Source organism: Atta colombica, unplaced genomic scaffold, assembly GCF_001594045.1.
Source record: "Atta colombica isolate Treedump-2 unplaced genomic scaffold, Acol1.0 scaffold29, whole genome shotgun sequence".
NCBI lineage: Eukaryota > Metazoa > Arthropoda > Insecta > Hymenoptera > Formicidae > Atta > Atta colombica.
The window spans coordinates 1,149,148-1,175,627 of NW_017259392.1; the positions used below are offsets into that span (position 1 = coordinate 1,149,148).

The window sequence follows — 26,480 nt, forward strand, 5'->3', positions numbered from 1 at the left end:
CATAGAAACATTAGTCGATTTGTGTCTGCATCATAAAGTTATTCTCGATTGAAAATGTCAGTTTACGAGCCAAATTCTCGTCATTTGCGGGAGGTTTTAATTTTTTGCTTCAATATGAAGAAATCTGCAGCTGAGGCTCATCGAATGCTCTCAAATACTTATGGTGAGATCGCTATTAGTGAAAGAACGTGTCGTGAGTAGTTTCAACGCTTCAAGAATGGTGATTTTGACGTCGAAGACCGGCATAGCGGTGGTTTTCGAAGATGCAGAATTGGAGGCATTACTTGAGCAAGACTCGTGTCAAAATCAAGAAGAATTGGCACGATCATTAGAAGTAACTCAACAAACCATTTCAAAACGCCTCAAAGCCATGGAAATGATTCAGAAGCAAGGAAATTGGGTGCCGTACGAATTGAAGCCGAGAGATGTTGAACGATGTTTGTTTGCTTGTGAACAGCTGCTTGAAAGGCAAAGACGGAAGGGATTTCTGCATCGCATTGTGACTGGGGATGAAAAATGTTCATTACGATAATCCCAAGCGCAGAAAATCATGGGGAGTTCCCGGCCATGCTTCCACGTCGACGGCCAAATATTCACGGCTCCAAGGTCATGCTCTGTATTTGGTGGGACCAGCTCGGCGTAGTATATTATGAACTGTTAAAGCTGACTGAAACAATCATAGACGATCGGTATCGAACGCAATTAATGCGTTTGAGCCAAGCATTGAAAGACAAACGGCTGCAATACAATGAGAGACACGATAAAGTGATTTTGCAGCATGACAATGCTTCGACCCCATGTTGCAAAAATGGTCAAGACATACTTGGAAACGTTGAAATGGGAAGTCCTACCCCACCCGCTATATTCTCTAGACGTTGCTCCCTCTGACTATCACTTGTTTCGATCAATGGCACACGGCCTGGCTGACCAGCACTTCCGGACTTATGAAGAAGTAAAAAATTGGATCAATTCGTGGATAGCCTCAAAAGATGACCAGTTTTTTCGACGCGGGATTCGTACGCTACTCGAAAGATGGGAGAAAGTAGTGGCCAGCGATGGACAATACTTTGAATCATAAATGTATAATCAGTTTTTTACAATAAAGCCTCGAATTTCGGAACGGCGGAAGCAAAGTTGTACACCTAATATTATTTCATTATCAAAGTTGATTATATCGGATGTTCCGTAAGTTTTTTCCAAATGCTTTTGTGTGGATAGAGCAGATTAAATCGAGTCGAAAAGTCCTGTATCATTTTGCAATTTTCGCAATAATTAACAAGATGTTACTAAATTGCCGAATATTGGTCTTCAATAATTTTTTACTCAAATATCATCAACTTTACAGAAAAACTGCAAGAGACAAAAATTATTTATTTTCTTCATAGAATTCTAAGAATTTTTTCAGAATTTTTTATCTACTTTTTAGTAGATAAAATCATTTTCTTATTTTTACCAACATAAAAAAATAAAGTAAAAAATTCTGAAAAAAATTTTTAGAATTTTATAAAGAAAATAAATAATTTTTTATTTCTCGTTATTTTTCTGCAAAGTTGATGGTTCGAGTAAAAAATTATTGAAAACCAATATTCAGCGATTTTTAATAATTAATATCTCGTTAACCATTGCGAAAATTATAAAATGGTAAAGGACTTTTCGACTCAGGTTAGTTCGCTCTATCTACACAAAAGCACTTGACTTACAGGACACCCTGTATATAATATAATATATATACACATACAATATGTATGTTATTATCAGGAAATGGAAAGTTACTTTTTAAAAGTAACAAGTTACAATTACTCGTTACCGATTTCTAAAAGTAACTTATTAGTTAGTGTTACTTGAGAAAGTAATTTTTTGTTATTTTTCTGTTTTTTTTTTAAATTGACGACCACCAATCACAGTAGAAGGATTTTTTAGAATCCCTAGGGAAAACAGAGTCTGGCCATCGGCCCATGTTTTCGATTGGTTCATATTAGCTTGCCCTCACTATGGCAGCGCGAATCACAGTGTAAGGAAATTATACACTTATTAAAAAACTTGTAGACATGAAATAACGCAAAACATTCTTTATTGATGCATTTCATATTATAAGATGCAAGGACACAATCAGACACTGTGTAACAGTGATTCATTTTACTCCTTGTTTAACACAAGCAAATAACAAGAATGTAATAATGTGTTACACTACATTATACTGTGTCTGACTGGATCCTTTTATTAGAAAGTACCCATAATCATAAGGAAATGATAATTGTAAAGATAATATAGTTATAAAGAAATAATGTGTTTAAAAAATATAAAAATATAAAATTTCAAGTGAAAACATAGTTTTCAAACAATAATACGGCCAGTGTCAAACATGTTTTCCGCGCATACTTTCGCAAAGAAAAGGCGCCGAGATGATAAAATTATCGCAAATAATAATAAACATTACAATAATTAAATAATAATAATAATAAATAAAAATAATATTTTAATAATTACAATAATTAAATCAGTTTAATGTATTGAGCGATTATAAAGAAAAAGTATAAATAAAATTGGTATAGTAATAAAAACGAAATGTGAAATCAAAAAAGCAGACTTAACAAAAATTAGGAATGACACAACATCCAAGTCGAGACAAGACAAATATGTCCGTTCTGATTTACTCTCATCACAGAATTAATTCCTAAGTACGAAAGTATATAAAAGTATAAGCACTAAGAACATATCCTCATCATTTTTATCTTTATTATATTTTAAAGGCATGGCCTCTGTTTTTCTAGAGACTCTGAGACTTTCTAGTCTCGAGCACTATGAGTAGCTTACGTCCAATTGTGTGCAAAGTAACGATAAAAGTAATTTACCGTTACCAAAGAAAAAAGTAACATAGTTACTAATAAAATTACCAAAAAAGTAATTTATAACTCTGTAACTTGGTTACAAGTAACGAGTTACTTCCATTCCCTGATTATTATACTTCACTGGATTTAGACACTTTTATATAACTTTTTTAATATGCACTAATTCAATGTAGTGTGCATACAAGTGATTGAATTCACCATAAGTTAGCATTGAATAGAATGCAATATCGAATATTATCGCATAGTTGAGATTCCTGCATATACCGAATGATGGCGTCAATCGAGTGTACAACGATACTGTTATGAGACTGTATTGAATAGAATCGTTTAAGAATCGCGTTACAATATCTTATGCTATATTCTATAAGTCATCTCTTTTTATTTCATAAACTAAACATAAAAAATATAATATAGATATATCAATCAAATTATAAATGATTTGAATTGTAAACTGTGTATTGAGAGCACAAGTATGATTACTTGAAAAAATTATCTATGTGTTTTAGAAAATAGAAAGGGGCATATATAATTGATTCTTATCTATTATATCTTTTATCTATCTTAACATTTTTCCGTCCTGGTGTGGTCAACTTGTGATTCGCATTAATGATTGACATGTGTATAAATGTCATGTGTTTGATTATATGGATCAATGTAAAGAGTCGGAAGATGGCTACTGCATCGATCTGTACAGGACATATTATATATTATAATCTGTATAAAGATATATTATACAGGGTGTAACTGAAATAACGCCCACTAATCATATAATTATTCCTAATAAAAAACTGAGTAATAAAAATTCTCTACCATTTTGAAATTTTCGCCATATTTTTTTTAGTCTAATGAGTACCTTTTTTATCTAATAAGTAAAATCGACATATAAGATAGCTTTAAGATATCTTTAAGAGTTTTTTAAGAAAAGTCTTCAAAATACTTTACAAAGAACACAGAAAGATATCTTAAAATTGTCTGAAAATCGATTTTATTCGTTTATTCAACAATTTTTAGAAATTAATATCTCGTTAACTATTGCGAAAATTGCAAAAATGGTAGAGGACTTTTCGACTTGGTTTTTTTATTAGGAATAAAAAACTGTATGATTAGCGTTATTTCAGTTACACTTGTATACTTCTGACAAAAAACGCTATAACTCTTATTTATATGAAATATTTATATTATTATGAAAAAGTTGTGCATGCCTTGCTCCAATCTATAACATATTATATAATCATTTTTACAGATGGTGATATGTATGTATATACATTGTTGTCACAACAGAACTCAATTTAAACCATCTAAATCTATAAGTTGACCGTTTGTTACATACGTTTATTACTTTTAATTTGCAAAATAAAAAAAGAGTAGCCATTTATGATTATACACTGTATGTATAATCTATAACGAGAGAGAAAGGGAGAGAGAGAGAGAGAAAAAGAGATGTTGTTTTAAATATTTTATAGTAAAGCTTTCGTTATATTCCTTTTTTCTCGGTAATTCAAGTTACGTGCATGCGCGCGCATTTTGATGACATTGCGATGACGGAACTAAACGTTGTTATCTCACAATACTTACTGATACTGATGCCCCATCGATGTAATATCTGTTTACCTACTTTTGATACAACATTCAACAATATATAATTATAAAGTCTTTATTTTCTTGCGGTTAATCTCGGCTAATCGTTACTCAAGTCTTCCTTGCGAATCATCGCGAATTGAATCTGTTAAAATTGAAGATATGCGATAGTTAAGTCGCAAGTTTATTCGTTGAATTGAATTTTTTATTTAAGTGTAGGTATTTCGTTTATTCATCTAAATGATGTTCCGTTTATAAGTCGTTTCATGAATCGTGGTGATAACTTGCGCGTATTAATACGTATCACGTTCGTGCTAAGGAGAAGGCCGATGTATAACATCGCGAGATGTTTCATCCTTTGGGAGCTAATCTTCCAAGACCTTGGCGCCAAAGACTATATATGATGGATAAGGTCGAGATATCTTGGGTCATTGGGTCTTTAGGACACGCGAACATGTGTGTGTAACAGAGTTAATTATTTTATTCAAAAAGAGAGAGAGAGAGAGAGAGAGAGAGAGAGAGAGAGAGAGAGAGAGAGAGAAACCTATCAGACTAATCCGGACACCGAGATATCGAGATCACGAGACTATGTGATTATACGCGTATAGATATACATCGTCGTGCTACGTCACACTGAGTAGACCCGATGAATTATAATCATAGTATATTAATCAACGTATCGCGTCACGAAACCGTTTTTAAATGACTCAAATCGGGCGTTTCTAACACAGCGTTCCTCGATCATCAGGCACGCGGTCGTCTCGTGAATCATCGGAAACGCGCGAGTATTGAGCGCATGGGAAATGTAACGATTTGACGATTTATCACCGATTCGAATAGTATCCTTTTCTTTGTAAATCGTACGTCATAACCGGTCACGTATTCGTGAAGAAATCATGAGACAGCTCCGAGAAGAGAAGCGTATCGATTTTGAAAGCAGGTCTCTCTCTCTCTCTCTCTCTCTCTCTCTCTCTCTCTCCCATTTAGCCAGACGAGCGGTCGAGTCTCGCACCTTGTGTCTGTCTGTCCGTAAATTCGTATAAACCATGTCCACGTTATAGATCGTAGGGCTTGAATTGCGTATGACATGCAAAATTAGAGTGCAACGCACTCGTATTCCTGCCCTTGAATTTTATACCTTTACACTAGTCTATACGTATACTATATACCTATCTTACCGCTGCTCTGTACATTTTAAGTCTCCGAATGCTTCAATTTCTTTATACATATAATATACATATTGATTTACGTTTGTATCATACTAGTAGCTGCTCTGCAAAGAGAGGAAAAGAGAAAAAGAAAGAAAGAATATGTAGAAATTTACACAATTATACGTAGAAAATATAAAGGAAATTTAAATCCTTCTGACGGATTGCAGTGCGTTACACGTCCGACGGTGATTAATTCTTCGGAATATTCCAGGATTATTCAATACAATTTTTGATTAAATCATCACAACTTTTTTGAAAAGTCGTTAAGATGGGACGTTTAATATAAATTAAGTATTGGAGAATATTTAAAGGGCCATCCCCCATCGACGACGAATTTCAGGTATGTATGTACATTACGTACATACAAACAACTCATAATAGGCTTCCGGTGCAATGGTTAATTTTCAAGCGAGCCTTTACATTAGAACATATATTTCGAGGAGAGACACGCGCTCTCCGTATCGTGCGATTTGAAACGGCATTTGGAGAATCTAGCCGCTAGCCGGCCGACGGACCAATCGGCGCGTTGCTTTCGTTTTATGCCCATATATGGCAAGAGCTGTGAATCCGCACGGTGGGAGAAGTTGAATGGACGAGTCTATTGCATGGCGAAGGGATCTCGGTAGATCGGTACGTATGTACAATACATATTACGTATACGATATTGGGACTGTGGCGATCGAAGGATAATGGCATGCCATTTCTTTCCCTCATATCGAGATGTACGACGGTTTCTCGCGTAATCGCGAGCCTTATGCTAGAAATGGATGGGATGCGAGAGGACAAGATTAGATTTAAGGAGTCGGTAAAATTGCATACCGACCACACCTCTGGACGAGTCCACGCAAATGTGACGTGTGCGACGCGGTGCGGTGAGACGCGGCGAGGTGCAGGGCGGCGCGCGCGGCGCGGCGCGATACCGGCTTACGGCTCTCACGGTTGTTCGCTTGGACGATCTTGCTCACAGCGTTCGCAGTGCTGCACGGTGTTCGTTCCGTTCCTGCGCTGACCGATTAGCACTCTCGTCCATATCTCCTCGTTCCAATTTCTCGCGGCAGCGTATAACGGCGTACTAAGGACAGAAAGAGGTAAGTAAGAGAGAGACGTCGCTCGCGCTGTATTTTCTTTCAATGTAATTGTGGATGGATGTAGTTGTCTCGGTTCTTCAATCTCGAGTCTCGGTAGGTAGACGAGGAGAAAATGAAATGAGCGCGCGGAATTTTCGCTGTTTCTTCCTGTCTTATTCTGAACTTTTATGAACCGGCTTTCTAGCCTATGACAAAACGACGGAGTCGTTGCCACGTTGTGACTCGAGAGACAGGTTGTCGAGTAGTCGTAGAACGTGGCCACGGGACATGCAGGTGGTTGTGGCACGACGCGACGCCGATTCTATTCCGTTCTATTAATAGCAACAACTCGTAGTGCGTTACTAACCTACGACCACCTATGAAAGATTCGCGCTCGCTCGCTCGCTTCACGGCAACATGCGATAATATAGATTGAAGTATAGATCACTGAGCACAGGCTCGATTAAGAATAAAAAAACGAAATGAAATCGCTGAAATTCATTTTTAGCTGAAATTCGTTTCTCGAATAACTACATGATTCATTTCGCCGCGAATCCGCCAAAGCAATATTGAAAAATCATGTAATTGACAGGCGATTTAATAGACGGAGATGTGTTCATTGCACACACCGGCTTGATGCTTATCAAGTCAGGTCGTCGCCGCGTTGCATTTCATTGCGTTGCGTAGCGATAGCCGTGCGCGGGGTGAGGATCGTGAGGTACGTGGAGAGAGTGGGAGGGAGGCTGCGGAAACCCCTCTGTGTCAGAGTACTTCCATATATGGTAAAGAAAGCCAGGATTGGTCGAGGGTGTCCCACCCTTGTGCTCGCCGAGTGGGAACAACGCATCTGTTGGTATTCGTATAATACACCGCGAGCCCCGATCTTCGGCTACACTCTGTGTTCGGTGCTGGATTGGTGCGGCAGTGTCGCCACTTAAAACTTGTATATAACTTGAACTTTTTACACGAAACTAAGTAAGTCTATGCAAAGTGCGAAGCGATCACGATTATTCGTAGCGAGGATTAGTCATTATTCATTATTCATTCGTAGGGAGGATTCGAATTCAAGTGCGTGGCGAATTCTAATATTCGGCAAATAGCCGAATTATATGTATATAGTATTTCGAACGATATCACACATGTACGTTATTCGTATCAAGTGACCAACGACAAGATGATGTGCATTTCACTGGGTAGTACGCGCAAGCGCGTCGAAAGTGTGATGATTGTGAAGATATACATTCGCGAATGTGAATGTATCCAATTAAATGTAATTGGCATGTTACCACCTATATTAAGTTACTACTTATATCTTGAAAAACGCATCTTAAAAACTCTTCGTCCTCTTCTTATGCCTGATGCAACGCGATAATTTGCGCGGTGTCAGTGATATGCAATCGGCAATCGGCGATAAAATATTATTTGTTTAAAAAATTAAAAAATGAAAATTATATTTCATTTGAGGCACAGATTGTTTGCCGTTTTAAATCGATCGTTATCATCGTTCATATCAGTTGTGTATTCGAAAGAAGAATAGAGTGGAGTGACACCGGATGGATAGGGGTGGGGTAGAGATGGGGCGGGACAGGGCGAGGCGGAGCGAGTAGCTCATGACAGGGTGCGGTTCTGATCTGATAATTAACGTTAACGATAACGTTACTTTCACGTCTGCTCAAAGGCGTCTCCTCTGCTGTCTTGCTTTTTCACTCTTAATTCTCTCTCTCTCTCTCTCTCTCCTCGACATATGTATTATACAGGATCCCAAAATTGTTTGCCAATCGTTTTTGTGCAGATAGAGCGTAAATACTAAACCGAATCGAAAAGTCCTCTATCGTTTTGCAATTTTCGCAATAGTTAACAAGATATTATTAAAAATTGCCGAATATTGATCTTCAATAATTTTTTACTCAAATATTATCAATTTTACAGAAAAACTGCAAGAGAAAAATTATTTATTTTCTTCGTAGAATTCTAAGAATTTTTTCAGAATTTTTTATCAACTTTTTAGTACTGCATTTTCTTATTTTTACCAACATGAAAAAATACGGTATTAAAAAATTCTGAAACTCATCTCAGAACTTTATGAGAAGAAAATAAATGATTTTTATTTCTCGTTATTTTTTTGCAAAGTTTGATGATATTCGAGTAAAAAATTATTGAAAACCAATATTCAGTAATTTTTAGTAATTAATATCTCGTTAATCATTGTGAAAATTGCAAAATAGTAAAGGACTTTTTAACTCAGTTTAGTTCGCTCTATCTACACAAAAGTGATTGGTAAAAACTTTCGGGACATCCTGTATACATGTGTATCGTTCACGTCTTGAATAATGGAATTATTAAATTCTTATGAAGCTTAGTACTTATTGTATTTTTCAACGTCATCTTAAATGAGTTTCGAAAAAGTGTACCGGCTGATAATTATTCATCGATATACTTATGCTTCCATAATATATTTCTTAATATATCTCTTTTTTTAATTATTTTTTTCCAATTATCCTTGAAAAAGTCTCGAACACATGACTTTCGCGCGAAAGATGAAAAGAATACTGTTCGAAATTTCATGAAATTTAATATACTTGTTAATTTCATGAAATTTAATATACTTGTTAATTTCATGACATTACACTAAATTTAATGTATATTTCTAATTCGAAAAGTATATTTTTGTATGATATGTACACGAAATTTAATGTATTTTTCATAAATTTAACGTAAACGTTTATTACATTTAAAAGTAACTTAATTTTCAATTAAATCATTCGCTACTTTTAATTTCGTTTATAACTACGAGCTTCATTTATGTGTGTATGTACATATGTATGTATAATTTGTTTTGGTATAATGTATAACAAAACAACGTGCGAAAATAGTCTTGTAAGCTAATTGTGATATTAATATTTGTTTTGTAGATAAAGCAAGTAAGCAAAGATGTGCGACGAGGAAGTAGCCGCGCTTGTAGTCGACAATGGATCCGGTATGTGCAAGGCTGGCTTCGCTGGGGATGATGCTCCCCGCGCCGTCTTTCCCTCGATTGTCGGCAGGCCACGCCACCAGGGTGTCATGGTTGGTATGGGACAAAAGGACTCTTACGTCGGTGACGAGGCTCAATCCAAGAGGGGTATCTTGACGCTCAAGTATCCGATCGAACACGGCATCGTTACCAACTGGGACGACATGGAGAAGATTTGGCATCACACATTCTATAATGAACTACGAGTAGCTCCGGAAGAACATCCGGTTCTCCTTACCGAGGCACCTTTGAATCCCAAAGCTAATCGCGAAAAGATGACACAAATTATGTTCGAGACGTTCAACACTCCTGCCATGTACGTGGCGATTCAAGCTGTACTATCGCTCTACGCGTCCGGTCGTACCACCGGTATCGTACTGGATTCGGGCGATGGTGTTTCTCATACTGTACCGATTTACGAAGGATACGCCCTGCCACACGCTATCCTCCGCTTGGATTTAGCAGGCCGCGACTTAACCGACTATCTCATGAAGATTCTCACGGAGAGAGGATATTCCTTCACTACTACTGCCGAACGAGAAATTGTTCGCGACATCAAGGAGAAACTTTGCTACGTCGCGCTCGACTTTGAACAGGAAATGGCCACAGCGGCCTCTTCCTCCAGTTTGGAGAAGAGTTACGAGCTTCCCGATGGTCAGGTCATCACTATAGGTAACGAACGATTCCGTTGCCCCGAGGCTCTCTTCCAACCCTCCTTCCTAGGCATGGAAGCTTGTGGCATTCACGAGACTACGTACAACTCGATCATGAAGTGCGACGTCGATATTCGTAAGGATTTGTATGCCAACACTGTTCTATCTGGCGGTACCACCATGTATCCTGGCATAGCCGACAGAATGCAGAAGGAGATCACTGCCTTAGCTCCGTCTACTATGAAGATTAAGATTATTGCCCCACCCGAGAGGAAATACTCTGTATGGATCGGTGGATCGATTCTCGCATCGCTTTCTACCTTCCAACAGATGTGGATTTCGAAGCAGGAGTACGACGAGTCTGGACCCTCCATCGTCCACAGGAAGTGCTTCTAAACGCATTCTCGATCACATTTACTATCATTCCCCGATCCCTGAGACTTTGAGAAATGAGAGAGAGAGAGAGAGAGAGAGAGAGAGAGAGAGAGAGAGAGAGAGAGAGAGAGGGGCTTTTGTCTCGTTTCGCAGGCGGACGTAACATCAACTTCCGCGACGATTGCCCTTTGATTCCTCCGGGGCAAAGGTAGCTTCTTTCAATTCGGATGTACGTGTTTAAGATACGCGTTGAGATAAGCGTCTCCGATTAAACGAGAGGAGAGAGAGAGAGAGAGAGAGAGAGAGAGAGAGAGAAAGAGAGAAAGAGAAAGAAAGAGGAGCTTACGATATATCGCCCTCCTTCCGCGATTGTTCCTCGGTCTTGGCGATAATCCAAAATAAATCGATGGCTCATTCTTGCTCGTTTTAAACGTGACCATTTTCCATCATTTTTCATCTATTCGATATAACGATCTTAAACATGTGCCCCCGATTTCTGAATACCTTTTTCTATCTTATAGTATCGAGTCCTTTGTATTATATATTTGAATAAAACTTGTGTCTCTACGATAGCATTTAGTCAAACATTCCTCTCGAGACATTCTTCTCTCAACGCGAGAGTAAAAAACGCTTCTTTTTTGTTAGACTCTCCCGTAAACATCCTACGCGTAAACCTCAATTGCCGGTTTTCTTCGAGAATTCGAGCAAGAAACGTTCACGCGGATAACTCTACAATTTCTGTCGCGGGTAGAACCGTTGATTGATGATACTCTTCTCGTGAATAGAGACGGCAGAATTCGGATATGATGGCAATCAACGTCGATCAATGCATTCCGATCAATGTGCGGTATTTTTAAGAGACGCTTGCGTCAAAACTGAACATGCATTATACGTCATTCCGCGCAGAGACGAACCTCTGACTTCTTACCTGTTTAATTCCGTTTTCCATTACAATTTGCCTATCGTTGAGGGAAAATATGGCCTTTCCCCCCCCCCCTCTTTTTTCTTTCTTTTTCCTTTTTTTTTACATGATGGGGTAAACCGCTGATTCGGAAAGGTTCTACCAACGCTAAAATAAACGGAAAAATGATAGGCACCACGGTTTCGACCCCGTAAGTTAGCCAAAGTATTATAATTTATTCCCATTGTATTGCGCAAGACCATTCACGTACACATCTTAAAGACTACTTTAGACTTATGGGATTATAAAATAAAAGTCTGAAAAATATGATGATTGTGATTTATAGTTTTTTTTCATTAAATCGTCCCAACCTTCCGCTCTCCATTTTGATCTTTTCTAAAATAACTTTTCTATAGTAGAGCGATAATCGTGTAAACTTTTCTCCTATAATTTTCTCGTTTTGCATGCCCGATCTTTTTTACGAGTTTTTAAATATTTATATATTATATAAATATTTTTGATGTTTATTTTGATATTTCGTTTTTTTATAACATCCGTAATGCAAATTGATATTTTACTCTTTCTTTCTTAAGCTCGGAAGATTGTAATTTTGTTATCTACTTGGAGCTCTGCATAATTCTTTCGAAAGTTACTTGCATCTCGGTATTTTTTCTAAGGAAAGATTTTCTTAAATTGGTGTCGAAAAATTTATAATTGTAAAAGAATTCCGAGGGATTGAGACACTCCACAGGCAGAAGAGTCTAGAGAAAGCGGCAAATCTATACATATAGATATATAAAGCGAAAATTTGATTGAATAAAAAAAATGATAGAAAAAGAAAAAAAAGGGTAGTAGTAATAGAATAGATATATAAAATAATTGCAGTCGAAATCCAAATATTTCAATTTAAGAGATAATCTCACTTTACACCTAGATTCAATACAGAACACGGTTTCTTCGTCTTTTTAGAAAGTGTTTACTTGGTAAAATTACCTTAATTGTAAATCGGAATGATCATTTAATACCGAGGACCATTTAAACTTGAGTGAAAATATGACCGGTTGATTTCGGAGAAATGTGATGTGTTCCTTCATCCATCCTTTTCTTCTTCCGTCTATCTCTCTTCTTCTCCAGCATATGAGTTTATACGTATCACTGACACACGCACGCGACATACACACACACACACACACACACACACACACACACACACACACACATTTGAGGTAGCTGATTTTGAACAAGATGAAAAACGTGGATGCAACACGTCAACATCTTTATGATAAGTACAGTTGCGTTGTCGTATCATGAAAAAGTACGGATCAACAACAAGTTGGTGATCATCGGCGTTTGTCAGTGACTAGTAGATAGATATGTGAGCAAGACGAGAGAGCAAGTGAACGAGACGAGACGAGACACGACGCGACATCCTCTCAGATAGATACGTGGTTTGAGAATTTAACGCTCGGTTCGACTCGAGAGAGATGCCCGAGGAGAATATTAATGATCAGTATCCAACATGGGTAAGGAAAAGAGGGACTTAATTTGTTTTTTTCACATATATTTATTTATATTGTCCATAATTGACATATGGGCGTACCGAGTTTACTAACCTCAACCTCAACTTCTTTTTCAGTCAATATAAATATAGTTAATAATAGATTAAACTAGATTAAATATTTGGCGGCTAAAGAGATCTCCGTCGTAGGTTGGACTCGTGTATATCTTCAATCTCATCGTTGGAACAGGCGCTTTGACTTTACCTGCTGTATTTAGTCGAGCAGGATGGGCACTTGGATTAAGTGTCATTTTAGTGTTGGCATTCATCAGGTATATGTAGAAAGAATTTTTTACATTGTAAATCTAAACTTATTTCGTCTCATTAATTTTCTTCTTCTGTATAGTTTTATCACAGTTACATTTGTCATAGAAGCAATGGCATCTGCCAATGCTATTGTTATGTGGAGGCATATGCAACATCGAAAACGTGTAAGTGTTTTTCAACTTGTTTAGCTTTCTATACAGGAGAGCCGAGTGTACTACAGATATTTTAGAAAGATGTGCAAGGTAATGTTATGGCAAAGAGAGATAGATTGGTATATTTGATGTTAGCAGCGATACATACATGCATCATTTTTTTGTTATTTGTAACACATGTTGTAATACTGAAAACTAAAATACTTTTCAGATTTTACAGACAATAAGTGAACCTGGTCTTTCCAATTCAGATTCGGAGGACACTCCATTGGTAGCTCCTTCTTCAACCAGTCCAAGTTGTTTGGATACGACTTGTAGATATTATGTAATTTGCGATAAAATAGAAATGGGACAGATGGCATCCATCTTTTTTAATAGATTTGGCACTACTTTATTTTATTTATGTTTCGCTATATATCTATACGGAGATTTAAGCATTTATGGTGCAGCAATCGCGAAGTCACTAGCAGATGTCGCCTGTACTTATTTGCCAAAAAATCTTACCTGCAATGACACTGTACCAGATACTGAACTTTGCTGGGAAGGTCCTATGTTTACTCGACTGGATGTGTATAGAATATTCCTGGTATGTCATCGATTTGCAAAATTACACACATTTTGGCCCTTTTGAATTTGCTGAGATCAAGGATGCATTCCTTTTTCACACTCATATTTTTTTGTAAGCATGTCAATTCATCCTTATTATCAATCAAATTAAACAAAGACAAATGAATGCTTATAAGCACCGTAAATGCAAAACGGTATGATAATGATTGTTATGCTATTTTTATTTATTTTCAGACCATGTTTGTATTATTATTGGGTCCCTTTGTATTTTTCAACGTTCAAAAGACCAAGTATCTTCAATTACTGACTTCGGTAATGCGATGGCTCGCATTCACTATAATGATCATATATGCTATAAAAAATCTTTTTGTACACGGCCCTCGTGGCGATCCACCTATTGCAAATTTAGCCGGTAAGCTATGAATTTATATGATTACTAACAGATTACATTGACTAACAGTGTCATTAGATATACATTAGAGTAATTATATGAATATTAAGTATCAATGATTTTAACAATATCGTTAATTATCATTTTAGGAATTCCAAGTCTTTTCGGTGCTTGCGTTTATTCCTTCATGTGTCATCATTCGTTACCGGCCTTGGTTACACCAATAGTGAACAAGTCTAAACTAAGTCAATTCTTAGCTCTCGATTACACCTTAATTGCTCTCTTTTATTTACTATTAGCTCTAACTGGCATCTTCGCCTTTCAGCGTTTGGACGATCTTTATACTTTGGACTTTGGACCACGTGGCTTAGGCAATTGTTCCAAGAGTGACAATATTTTTATGCTCTTTATGGAGTATTTTTTAGCCCTTTTCCCAGTATTTACTTTGAGTACTAGCTTCCCCATTATAGCAATTACACTCCGAAATAATTTGCAGACACTCTTTTTAAAAGAGGATACATCTTACAATTTATGTCTTCGGAAACTTGTCTTCCCCGTCTTGGCGATAATACCACCGTATTTGATCGCGATTATTACCAAAGATCTGTCAATATTAGTTGGTATCACAGGCTCGTATGCCGGAGCAGGAATACAGTATTTAATACCTACATTTTTAGTTTATTATGCCAGACAAAAGACTAACAAGATTATTGGTCTTGGGGTCATGAACAAATTCGCAAGTCCTTTCTCAGGCAGATGTTGGTTAGTTTTCGTCGTAGTATGGGCTGTTACTTGTATGATTTTAGTATCGGTTAATTTTATACAAATACATTTGCAATCTTGGATCAGTCAATAACAAAATCAATATTATTTTTAGCAAAAGGGAAAAGAACTTTATGTTTGTGCTAAAAGCTCCATCATAGAAACGAATGCAGAATGTTTACGAGAAACTAGACTATGGATATCCATTGATATGTTTCAAAACTTATCATAGCAAAAATATAGATATCATAGACTATGTTTATACGACATCCTTAATCAGATTTAATAATATTAATCAGATTTAATAATATTAATAATAAATTGTTGAAATTGTAGCCATTTCTCTGAAGAATGGAATGATTAGACCAGTGTCGTAATTATATATCAATTATAATATAATCAATGTTATTAAATCCGCTTATAAGGATGTCGTATAAAGGTAATCGTAGAATTAACAGAGTTAACAGTCAGTCGATATTGATATCGACTGATGTCGAGCGCTTGGGTCGAACTAAAATAATTAAACTCTAAAATGATAGACACGAGATAAGAGCGACGATACAATACGATCTGTAACGTGACTAATCTTTGCGATCTGTGAAATCCTTTAACGAAATATCGACAAGTAATGAGTTTTTTACAATAAGCCATTAGCTTCAAGTCTTAAGTCATAAGAAATTGACCAATCAATCGATTATTTTTTTAAAGCTTAAATAATGGCTTATTGTAGAAAATCCATAAGGTGATCATTATTTATGGCAGGATACGTACATACGTACATACAGTAAACCGACAATACTTCGATACACACAAGTCGGTGTACAAGTCAAATATCAGATAGATTTAACATAGGAAATATTTAGAAATGTAGAAATCTGTAGAAAAAAAAGGTTTAGAACATATATTTTACTTTTTTATCCCGGGACAGAAATGCATGATTTTTTTTTATTATAATATATAGATATTCTAATTGAATATGAATGAATTTCCGTCATTGTATTTATATTTTATACGCTAAAATAATTCGTATTCGTGTATTTTTAATAAAATAATATTAATGTATGTGATAATAGAGGCAATAGCAAAAGTATGATATTACGATGATGTTCTTTTTGAGATTGTATTTTTGTACAAAATACGTATGTGAAACTGCCAAAAAAGTATTTGCAATATGTCCGTCACATCTGTATATCTATAGATCTGTTTCTTATTGCTGCACTCTTGTGAAATAAGTTAAAACAAACCTATATTTGTTTCACTTCAATTTATTGCACTGTGTGTACTAGTTTAGAAAGTGCAGCAATAAAAAACAGACTTTGTATGTATACAGATACACAGGATACGAGTGTAGCATATAATAAAGAATATTGTAAACTATGTGCATATGTGCCGTGCGCGCATACAAACAAGCGCGCACAAAAAGCAATTGAAATGGATAATAATAAATAGTTGATTGTATGTACAAGTTTTTCTATCGATTTATTTGCACCAGCACATGCGTGCGTGCAAACATACACATTTCTACGTCCTTGTATATTATTTATTTTAAACTGAGAGATCTGCATGAAACAGACCTTAACAGATATATATTTTTCTTTAAGATTTCAACGATATCAGACAGTACGAGAAAGCGCGATAAAAGATATTTTTGATAAAATTTTATATCCTTGGCCAAGTGAATTAGCGTGGAATGCCTTTGTTATTTAAGCACAATATCTGTGAAATCTTGATCATAAAGCAACTTTATTATTTTTCTTATACCTGTGACAACAGACTATATATAATAATAATTGTAATAAACAAAGGACGAATTAGTATTCTATTCAAAGAGATTAGTGAATTACTCAGTGAAATTAGTTTATCACAATAATTTTGTATTTGTTTTCGAATCAATTCTGAGAGATAACAATGATATAGGTGCAACCTGTATGCTTAAGATTATATTTCATCAATTTTCAATAAGCGAAAATTTGTCGTTGCATCTGAAGCTGTGAAAGAAAAAATAAAAAAAATGCGCTGTTTTTTACGTATGTAAAATTACACATAGGTGTATGAGAATGTGTCATATGTATATGAACGTAAGTGAACACTTTGGAGTGAACATATATGCTATTAGATAATGTATATCCTGCACAATTCGGGTATATATATTTAATATTTACAATAAATAGCACTTTTGTGTACATGTATGTAGACTATTTGATTTATCCTTTTGGTTTCCAACGGACGAGCTTCTTACTAGATTAAATTATTGAGATATTTGAATGAGATATTAGATGATGAATATCTCCAAGCTGCATACATTTGGAAATTAGTTTGTACTAGTTATCCTTTCTTTTCATTCGTCAGTCTTAAATGTTACGAATACTGCACATACTTATCTATTGATATACAATGTTTTCAAAGTCTTGTAAACTTATTTTTTACTTGATAGTCAACTTGATTTGAAATTGTTGTATTTTGAAATAGTGTTTTTGTATTTTGGCATTGATTTAATTAAATTAAATTAAGATTAAATCGAGATATCAACATGTGTGTGTGTGTGTGTGTGTGTGTGTGTGTGTGTGTGTGTGTGCGTGTGTGTGTGTGTGTGTGTGTGTGTGTGTGTGTGTGCGTGCGTGCGTGCGTGTGCGCGCGTGTATGTTACATATAACATAGTAATTAATATTGTTGAGTAATTAACAGATTCTTACTCTTTTTTTCTTGGTTACTTAAAAAAAAGTTCGAATAACTTGAACAAAGATAAAAATGTATATCACATATCGTCGCGTGTGTGACAACGGAATTTATATGCGTATGTGTAGATCCAGAGAGCATAATGGCTAGATTCGTTATATTTTATAAATATTAATGTTTACAAGAGATTTTATAGACTAACTACTAATCAAAGTTTGTTATAAAGAAAAATCCGTGCAGAGGACAAAGACTTTAATAATATATTAGGTGTAGTAAAAAGAAATCTATTATTTTTGCATGAAATTGAATGGAAAAATAATGGATTTCTTTTTACTACACCTAATATATCTAATAATTCGAAACGAGTAATCTGTACGTCAAGTAATACTGATGAGCTCTCTTCTTCTTCTTCTTTTATAAATTAGATAGTTATTCGTAATTATTTAAATAGGGACAGTGCGTATCCTCATGACCTACACACTCTATTACCGGATCATGCGCGCTGTCCCACATTCCTGGACCACATTGTCGACATAGTCCGGCTAATGTGCAAGGTAATCGCACGAGTTGACGGAAATGATGAAGTAAGCCTCGTGCCTTTCTAAGTATAATGTTTCCATCCATGTACATGGCCAATGAACTGAAATGTAGCAACATTTCGTCCGTTCGAAGATCTTGGGCGATCACGTCGTCCGCATAAACGCACATTATAGCGAGGCAAAGAAATAAGTGGAAATGATCTGTTAAATAATTGACCCAGCAGGCTTCCCACATGACCAACGCTATTTCGGTTGGGAATTCTCTCTTTAAGCATCTGCATCGAAAAAAAAGTGGAATAAAGATAAAATTATGCGCGAGCCAAAAATTATGTGAAATCTACTATAATAGTATAGCATAGTATAGTTTTTTACTATTATATGAGATATATGTATATGTATGGGGCATAGTTGTACGTACAAGAGTATCCATCGATGACAAAAAAGAAGCTCCAAGGCATCCGCGTGTTTTTGAAGATGCGTATAAAAATCTGGTACCATGATTCTTACTAATTCTCGAAGATAGCATAGATTTCTGTCCATATCTATATCCGTCGGAGTGCACACGGCTACCGATCTTTGCATCAAACCCGCGAAACACCAGAAGGCCTCGATTTCAGAGTTGAGTTCGGCTAGTAATGGAGCCAAGAGATCGGACATTCCTTGAGTGTAACCCAAGCGGCAATTGTATACCGCATAATTGAGTAAAATATTCCTGCGAGAGAAAACGGAAAAAAAAAGAAATAATAACAAGCCACGCAAATAATATATATAGCAATAGTATAAATTTGGAGATGAGACGGCAAGAGAAGGGAGGGGGAGGAAAGAGAGAGAAAGAGAGAGAAAAGAGATTCTTAGAAGCATTAGAGTAACTAGTCTGGATACTCACTTCATTATTTCGACATTGGGATTACCCTCACCGGAGTAATATGGATTAGCCCTATCCGTGCGAACAACATCTTTTTCCACTATGCACACTACGTTTCGCCAGAAACGCTCGGCTTGCTCTGAATTCATGCTTAGTCTGCGTTTCTGTATTTCTTCGTATTCTTGCTGCCTAATGGCGTCGATCTGCTCTCTATCCTCGTACGTACTTTGATAAGAGTAACAGTGCAACAGGAAAGGCCAAACGATCTTTCGTAACGCTGGTTCCAAACCCCCAAAAAATATTCCTTTACGAAGAGCGAGGTCGTCCTCCATCTGGCCCCGTTCATTCAATAAATCTTTCCAAGCTAGCGACGTGATCATCGGTACTTGACCCTCTTCGGGATGCAGCTCGTCTCGACTTACTTCCGGCCGACATACCATAAAATGCCTGCACAACGCGTTACAGTCGTATCAATAATTGAAGTGAATATCATAAATCGTTATTTGACAGAGAAATTTGCAATTTTTATCATACATTCTAATAATGTCTGACCTGTACGGCAAACTCTCTTCTGTGTCGGTGTTTAAACGCGGATAAAGCAATTGATGCCACTGATGTAAAATGGCGGCTAGCCGGTCCAAACCACCGTGATGGAAATGTAAGATCTTGTATTGACTCTCTCTGCTTGCGACGACCAACTGACCGCAGGTGCAAGCAGGATCAGCGAAGAACAGCCGCAAGGATCGCATCTCGCTGAGATCCACCGAGAACCTTCTGCATCGATGTGCTCTACGCAACGTCACGGGCGATGCGGTCGCGCTCTCCGGAAAGACAAGATTGTGTTGTAACGCTAGAAGTTCCGGAGACCTCATCCACGACGGCATTTCTTCCGCTGTAGAAACAATGTCATCGCTAATATCGTTAATTGTATGAGAACAATAGGTGGTTACCATTTTTTTCTATTCTACCATCGGTGGATACCGAGATGGACCAACTGCACGTCGACGTTAATGACAAGCTGCGACTCTTTATGCTGACATCGTCACGATATGAGAAGCGTCCTGGCTCCTCATCGATCTCGTTAAAAGAGTCTCGCTCTTTCAGCAGTCGATCTCTATTATCGTTCTTTTCGTTGAATCCACTCGAATCCGCTCGATTCGGAGGATTCTCGATCTCGGTCTCGATAGCGATGGCGGCATTTTCGTCATTGCAATCAAGAATGATGCCTGGATTTCGATGAGGTGGAAAATCATTGCCATAACTGGAACGACAGATGGAACTGGAACAAACGCGTTCGCAGTCTCCGCAATCGATGGACTCTTTTGCTTCCAAGCACACATCTAGTTTCCCATTTCCGTTATCGTTCTCCGTACTATTCTCATGTTCATGTTCATGTTCATGTTCATTTTCGTTCTCAAGCTCGCGTCTCACGTCCGAAACATTGAGGGAATTTGAGGGGCCGGAGGCCGGGACACAGGAACTCGGGCAGGTTGCGATAGCGTTCCTGCTACTCAGATTCTCCAACGCTGTAGGATGTTTGCGCAACGTGCTGTTGGGTATCCAACTTAGGTGCAAAGTCGGTATTGGCAAATTGTTGGAATTGTTGTTCAACTTGCAAGTTATAGTCATATATCCAGGATGATGCACCACGTCGGCGTGCTGTCTCATTAACGTAGGAGGATGCACACAGACATTATTTTTGCAAAATAATGCCTCGCCATCTTGATAAATGACGCGCCGATTGTCCTGACCGCACTCACCAAGGATATAGTTACTCGCTTTTCTCCAAATATTTGGAAGAGGCATTGTTGATCGAGCGATTACTTGATTTAGAGTCAATTACTTTTCGCTGTTAGTTTCTTTTTTTTCGCTGTAAAAGGACGTGATAAACTTGACATTATTCTGTTGAAAAGTCGTAATCGTTTTTGTTAATAGTTGCATGAAAGTCTTAATTGTTTATTATATCATATTATACCTACACTTATATGTGAGATGAACGACAATGACGACGACTCTTTTGCCTTAAGAAGTAAGAGTTGAAGAAAATTCTGAAATGACGAGCGACATTGTTGTTGCGAACGGAGCCAGTCGGAAGAGGACGTAGACGTAGACAGAGACAGAGACGGAGGATGAACATAATCACAATTATGTAATAATTAAAAGCATTGGATGAATTGGATTCGCCTCGGCAGAGGTACTCGTCTACGACTTGTCTTTCTGCGTAGCGTATGTGAGTATATGCGCGCTTACACACGCGACCGCGTTATCATTATCACTTATTGTTAGCCTCGTTACATACCATTACATACGGAGCATACTCGACAATACGCAATAATACGTATCCGCGTCATAATTGTAACATCCCGCGTTGTTGTTGCCTTCCGAATTGCACCATTTCCACGATAATGAATTCCGAGACAACAACTCTGCCATTCTTCGCTCTTCTTCACAGAGAAAAATGGATATTCTGGAAAACTCTGGTAATATCTCGAGATTGCGTTACGAGTTATTGTTGAAATGTTGTGTACTCGGAATGTACTCTTAATTGAGATAGAAAAAATAAAATTGGTGAGATCATTTGCACAGCAATTAACGTAAACGATTTCTAAATCGCTGAAAGGTTCAGGCTGGCATTCTTAATTTCTTACTACTTGTGTAGTACTGGTGCTTAATGCGCGAGCGCCGCGCCGTCGTCGTTGCCGCTACGGCGCAAGCACGCGCCGTACTAGGTCGATTTTCTCATAAAATCCGCTTCAATTGACACTAGAGTCTACAATGACTACATTCTGAAGATGCGTACGCGACGCAGCACTATTGTAACTACTTATTAAAAGTATTTCTGCAAAAGTATTTCATTTTCCAACATGCAACGACAGGAACGAAGAGCGTAGCTCTTCAATCAACGACGCATTTATACTTTTTTCGCTACATTTGCCATGGCCTGCCTTGCCATAAACCGTTTTTATCGATTATTCAACGTTTCGCTTTTACTTTTAATCGATCGTCCAATTTCTCTCTCTATACACTCTCTCTATACACAAACTCTTTCTCTCTTTTTCTTACTCGAGGCTAAAGTCACATCAATTATGTTGTGAAATTACAATAAAGAATCTCAATCATTTCACACCTAATTCAAAATGTTGCAATTAAGTGCGAGCTTTAGTTATTTTAACGTATTTCTAATCAAAGTAGTAAATTTTCAAATAATATAAATGCATGATGTTTAATTTTGTGTGTGTGTGTGTGTGTATGAGAGAGAGAGAGAGAGAGAGAGAGAGAGAGAGAGAGAGAGAGAGAATATCCTTAAATAATAATATATTATATTGAAATTAAACATTTATTATGAATGTACGAGTCCATAAATCGCTGTAATATCGATTGCAACAATGTTTAGTAAAGCTCATAGTTAAAGAGTATCTTGTGATCGTTGTCACCTGACACTAGTCCTGACTTAGGTCCGCGTTTAAGATATGATATTGTAGAATATGCTGAAAAATGAAAGTCCTCTTGTAGGTAACCATTTATCAGCAAATACCCTATGATAGCCTCTGCGGTTTCTCTCGTAAAATTTGGTACAGGTACGTTAGAAACTCGCAATGACGAGACACCTTTCCAATACCAAGCATCTACCAGTTTCAATGCGGTTAATCGTATTTCATTTTGCACAGCTTTAGTCATAATCTGATATAATTGTCTACAATAATGTGCTACGTCGATTTGCTTTCTAACGCTTATAGGTTTCCTACAATGATCACACATCTCTGCACAGTCGTTTTCTTTCCAATTTTCTTCAAAGTGAGTCGCTATTAAACTCCGTCTACAGGAAGTTTGATCTAAGCAATAGGCCAATACTTTATACAAATTTTGCAATCCGACTTTATCTTGAAACACCATGGTACTCAATTTAAATATATCCGCTAATCTATAGAGCACAAGACACACCGACTTTTTGCCATCTCTACCCGCTCGACCACTCTCCTGATAAAAATTTTCCATCGATTTGGAAACGCAATGATGAATCACGAATCGCACATCCGGCTTGTCAATACCCAATCCAAAAGCGATAGTTGCCACTACCACTTGATACTTGCCTAACATCCACTTGGAGTAAACTTCTGATCGGTAATTGGCTTCGAGCATTGCGTGGTAGCATCCAGCCTTGATACCTTTATCTCTCAAATCAGTTGTCAATTGTTCCGCGTCTTTAATAGTAGTTGTGTAAATTATACCCGACTTGCCGTTAAATCGATTCTTCAACAGATTTTCTATCATCGCGAGACGTGTCTCCTTATCAGCTGGTTTGCGACGAACTTCATAATATAAATTAGGTCTATTGAATGAAGCTCGTAAAACTAGGCAACCACTAATGTCTAGCATTTTCTGCACGTCTACGATGATTTTAGTCGGGGCCGTTGCAGTCAGACCTAGAATCGGTATTCCAGGGAACATAGATTTCAATACTCCCAAGAACTTATAATCAGGTCTGAAATCGTGTCCCCATTGACTACAGCAATGCACCTCATCGATCGCAAACCGTTCTAGATGACCCAACTCGTATGCTTTTTGCAGTTTATTCATGAAGCGATTGGACTTTGCCATGTATTCAGGTGTTATATAAATCAGTTTAAGAGGGCAACTTTTATCCACGAGAGCCGTCATAGTCATTTTGATACTCTCCTTATCAGCCTTCGCACACAGCATATTAGCTTTTATATCGAGTTTACGCAATCCGTACAACTGATCTTCCATTAAGGATACTAATGGTGAAACTACCACCGTTATACCTTTACTCATCACAGCCGGTAATTGATAACATAAACTCTTGCCACCACCCGTAGGCATAATCAATATCACATCTTCTTTGGACATGATCGCATTCATAGTCGGTAACTGTAACTCTCGTAGCTTTTCTATCTTGAATACATTCTTTAATATCTCTATGAGTTTTACAGACCAAATGAAATCCGCATTGTCCCAATTCTTCTTGGCCAGAAAAAAACTTTTCTTTAAAAGAGCATCGTCACGCAATTTCTCTTTCCGTTGTGTCAATAATCTCCTACGATCCTGTAATTTCTGTACCTCGTTCTCTATCTGTTGCAGCTCATAATCAATGGCAGCTATCTCGTTGTTCTCCGTAGCTAAAATTTTCGAGGACAAGTTCTTAGTAGCTAATCTCGTTGACAAGGAATTAAGCTAATAATAGGGAGTTTTTGCAATACCGTTTATCCAGATACGGTAAGGTCAAGTTTAGTTCTTCTTCTTAACAATTAGATTCTTTAATGAAGAAAAGGATAACGTGAGACTTTCACCGTTTCTACATGTTCATGTTATTGCAAAAAATCCATAATATCTCAAATGATTTGATTATATCATAAATTATTAGGAAGCAATATCTTGCAGATACAAATCTCGAGATTGAAATTAATTAATAACGCTTCTCTACACGTAGTGTTGATGTGTTTAATGAATGCAAAAGTAAAAAACGTATTATGAATTTTAGAAATGTTACAATAAAAATATGGATTTTGGAAATAAAAATGTTTCATTTTACACATTTAACCAACCTTGACACTCGTCATCTATCATAATTACGTGTTCTCTAGTGTCGCTAATAGACATCCTAATCGACTATATCCTTCACGTTGAAATCCAGAAACTGTGAAATTTAATGAATCACAAAGATATAACTATTTTATCAACATTGAACTGTTATTGACCCTAATAACCTACAACATTTTGCCACATTTAGCTTTGTCGCATCGCATGTTCCAATATGCTCCTTATAGTCATAATTCTTACTCACTCCAATACCCTCATTAGAGTGAATAGCAGCAACTATAGCAAGAGCATTTTGAAGCATGCGACGCGAATAAACCTTTTTACATATCAAAAAAGATTTCATTCAGATTCAGGGTTGCCAACTTTTTAAGAGATTTTTCCACGAGGTAAGGTTCAATTGAAAAAAGATAAAATCCATGATTTCTTCAAGGGTCCTTTTCATGCGTCACGAATTTTAAAATGTTCGTTTTTTAAATCACGTGAGCACATTTATTGCCAGCGACAACTGAAATCCATGAAAAGTGTTTACAGATCACTGACCTTACCACTGACAAGATAGCAGACAAATTGAATATTTCTGATTTATTTATGTCTATATAATTTGGGAATCGTTTGGGGAAATTTGAGAAAAGCATTTAAACATTTGGAAAATAGTATTTTTCTTGTAATTAACAAATTTTATCATGCGTCAAGTTAGCAGACAGCGATTTTATTTAATGTGTTTTATGAATGAAATCGATTAGAAATTATTTGGAGAAGATTCATTCATTATTTTCAGTTTGGGAACAGTCACTATTTGATAATTCAATAGATTTACACATTATGAAAACAAACAAAGCCCGGGTGTAAGCTCGGGTATGGGTGTAGTAAGTGTAGTACAATGAATATAGTAAACCTAAGATTTTTTTCACATCGCATGTTCTAACATGCTCCAATGTGTTCCGTTATAGCTTCTACTCACTTCAAGCGCGTTAGAGTGAGTAAATGCTATAGTAGGAGCATTTTAGAGCATGTCAGAGCATGCGATGTGAACAAATTTTTAAAATCGTAAAAAATTAACCAATTAAGCCCGGATCTAATTATGCGTAGTAAAAAATTATGTGTAATAAGAAATCAACTTAATCATAAACTTAATTATATTCGACTAATTTTTTTCACTTTCAACTGTGATTGATTAATTCCTTATGGCTTAAGGCTTTTTACATTTATTGTACTATCCGAGTGAAGTTTGAGAACGATGATCTAACATTGGAGTATTCGGATTTCGGAGTAATAAACTTTGAACAAAAAAATATACAATGAAGAAGAAAATTTATTACGTGTTATACTCTTAATTTGTAAATATTATTATTATTTGAATACACTTCAAGAAGAAACATATATGTAGATGCATATGTGTATAATAATCATTAAATGAATAAATGTACATATTTTATAAATTAACGCAAATTGCTTTCACGTCTAGAAGAAATACTTAAATATTTGTTAGATGTATAT

General features: G+C 36.6%; 4 protein-coding genes across 7 annotated transcripts; 2 read left to right on the plus strand and 2 right to left on the minus strand.

The window, feature by feature from the left end:
- Positions 1-6,563: 6,563 nt before the first annotated feature.
- Positions 6,564-11,982, plus strand: LOC108690007 (actin-5C). 2 transcript variants are annotated; one of them, XM_018197042.1, is made up of 2 exons: positions 6,564-6,726; positions 9,618-11,982. In XM_018197042.1, exon 2 carries the CDS (start codon positions 9,637-9,639, stop codon positions 10,765-10,767), a length of 1,131 nt encoding a protein of 376 aa, XP_018052531.1. In that variant the 5' UTR covers positions 6,564-6,726; positions 9,618-9,636; the 3' UTR covers positions 10,768-11,982. The 2 variants fall into 2 exon arrangements, with proteins under 2 accessions (XP_018052531.1, XP_018052530.1); XM_018197041.1 differs by lacking the exon at positions 6,564-6,726 and adding an exon at positions 7,587-7,680.
- An 883-nt stretch (positions 11,983-12,865) lies between these two features.
- Positions 12,866-16,262, plus strand: LOC108689991 (transmembrane protein 104 homolog). The gene is made up of 6 exons (XM_018197014.1): positions 12,866-13,170; positions 13,356-13,477; positions 13,552-13,636; positions 13,836-14,210; positions 14,426-14,603; positions 14,732-16,262. The coding sequence occupies exons 1-6, from the start codon at positions 13,132-13,134 to the stop codon at positions 15,436-15,438; spliced, it is 1,506 nt and encodes a 501-aa protein (XP_018052503.1). The 5' UTR covers positions 12,866-13,131; the 3' UTR covers positions 15,439-16,262.
- A 2,158-nt stretch (positions 16,263-18,420) lies between these two features.
- LOC108690014 (TBC1 domain family member 16) lies at positions 18,421-21,651 on the minus strand. Its single transcript, XM_018197059.1, has 6 exons — positions 21,404-21,651; positions 20,375-21,294; positions 19,977-20,316; positions 19,446-19,871; positions 18,978-19,271; positions 18,421-18,834 (listed from the first exon to the last, which is right to left on the minus strand). The coding sequence occupies exons 2-6, from the start codon at positions 21,228-21,230 to the stop codon at positions 18,450-18,452; spliced, it is 2,301 nt and encodes a 766-aa protein (XP_018052548.1). The 5' UTR covers positions 21,231-21,294; positions 21,404-21,651; the 3' UTR covers positions 18,421-18,449.
- Positions 21,652-22,787: 1,136 nt separating this feature from the next.
- LOC108690015 (ATP-dependent DNA helicase Q1-like) lies at positions 22,788-25,300 on the minus strand. 3 transcript variants are annotated; one of them, XM_018197061.1, is made up of 3 exons: positions 25,228-25,300; positions 24,989-25,150; positions 22,788-24,562 (listed from the first exon to the last, which is right to left on the minus strand). In XM_018197061.1, exons 2-3 carry the CDS (start codon positions 25,041-25,043, stop codon positions 22,815-22,817), a joined length of 1,803 nt encoding a protein of 600 aa, XP_018052550.1. In that variant the 5' UTR covers positions 25,044-25,150; positions 25,228-25,300; the 3' UTR covers positions 22,788-22,814. The 3 variants fall into 3 exon arrangements, with proteins under 3 accessions (XP_018052550.1, XP_018052553.1, XP_018052549.1); XM_018197064.1 differs by having other exon boundaries at positions 24,989-25,080; positions 25,228-25,294; XM_018197060.1 differs by having other exon boundaries at positions 24,989-25,080; positions 25,155-25,234.
- Positions 25,301-26,480: the final 1,180 nt, after the last annotated feature.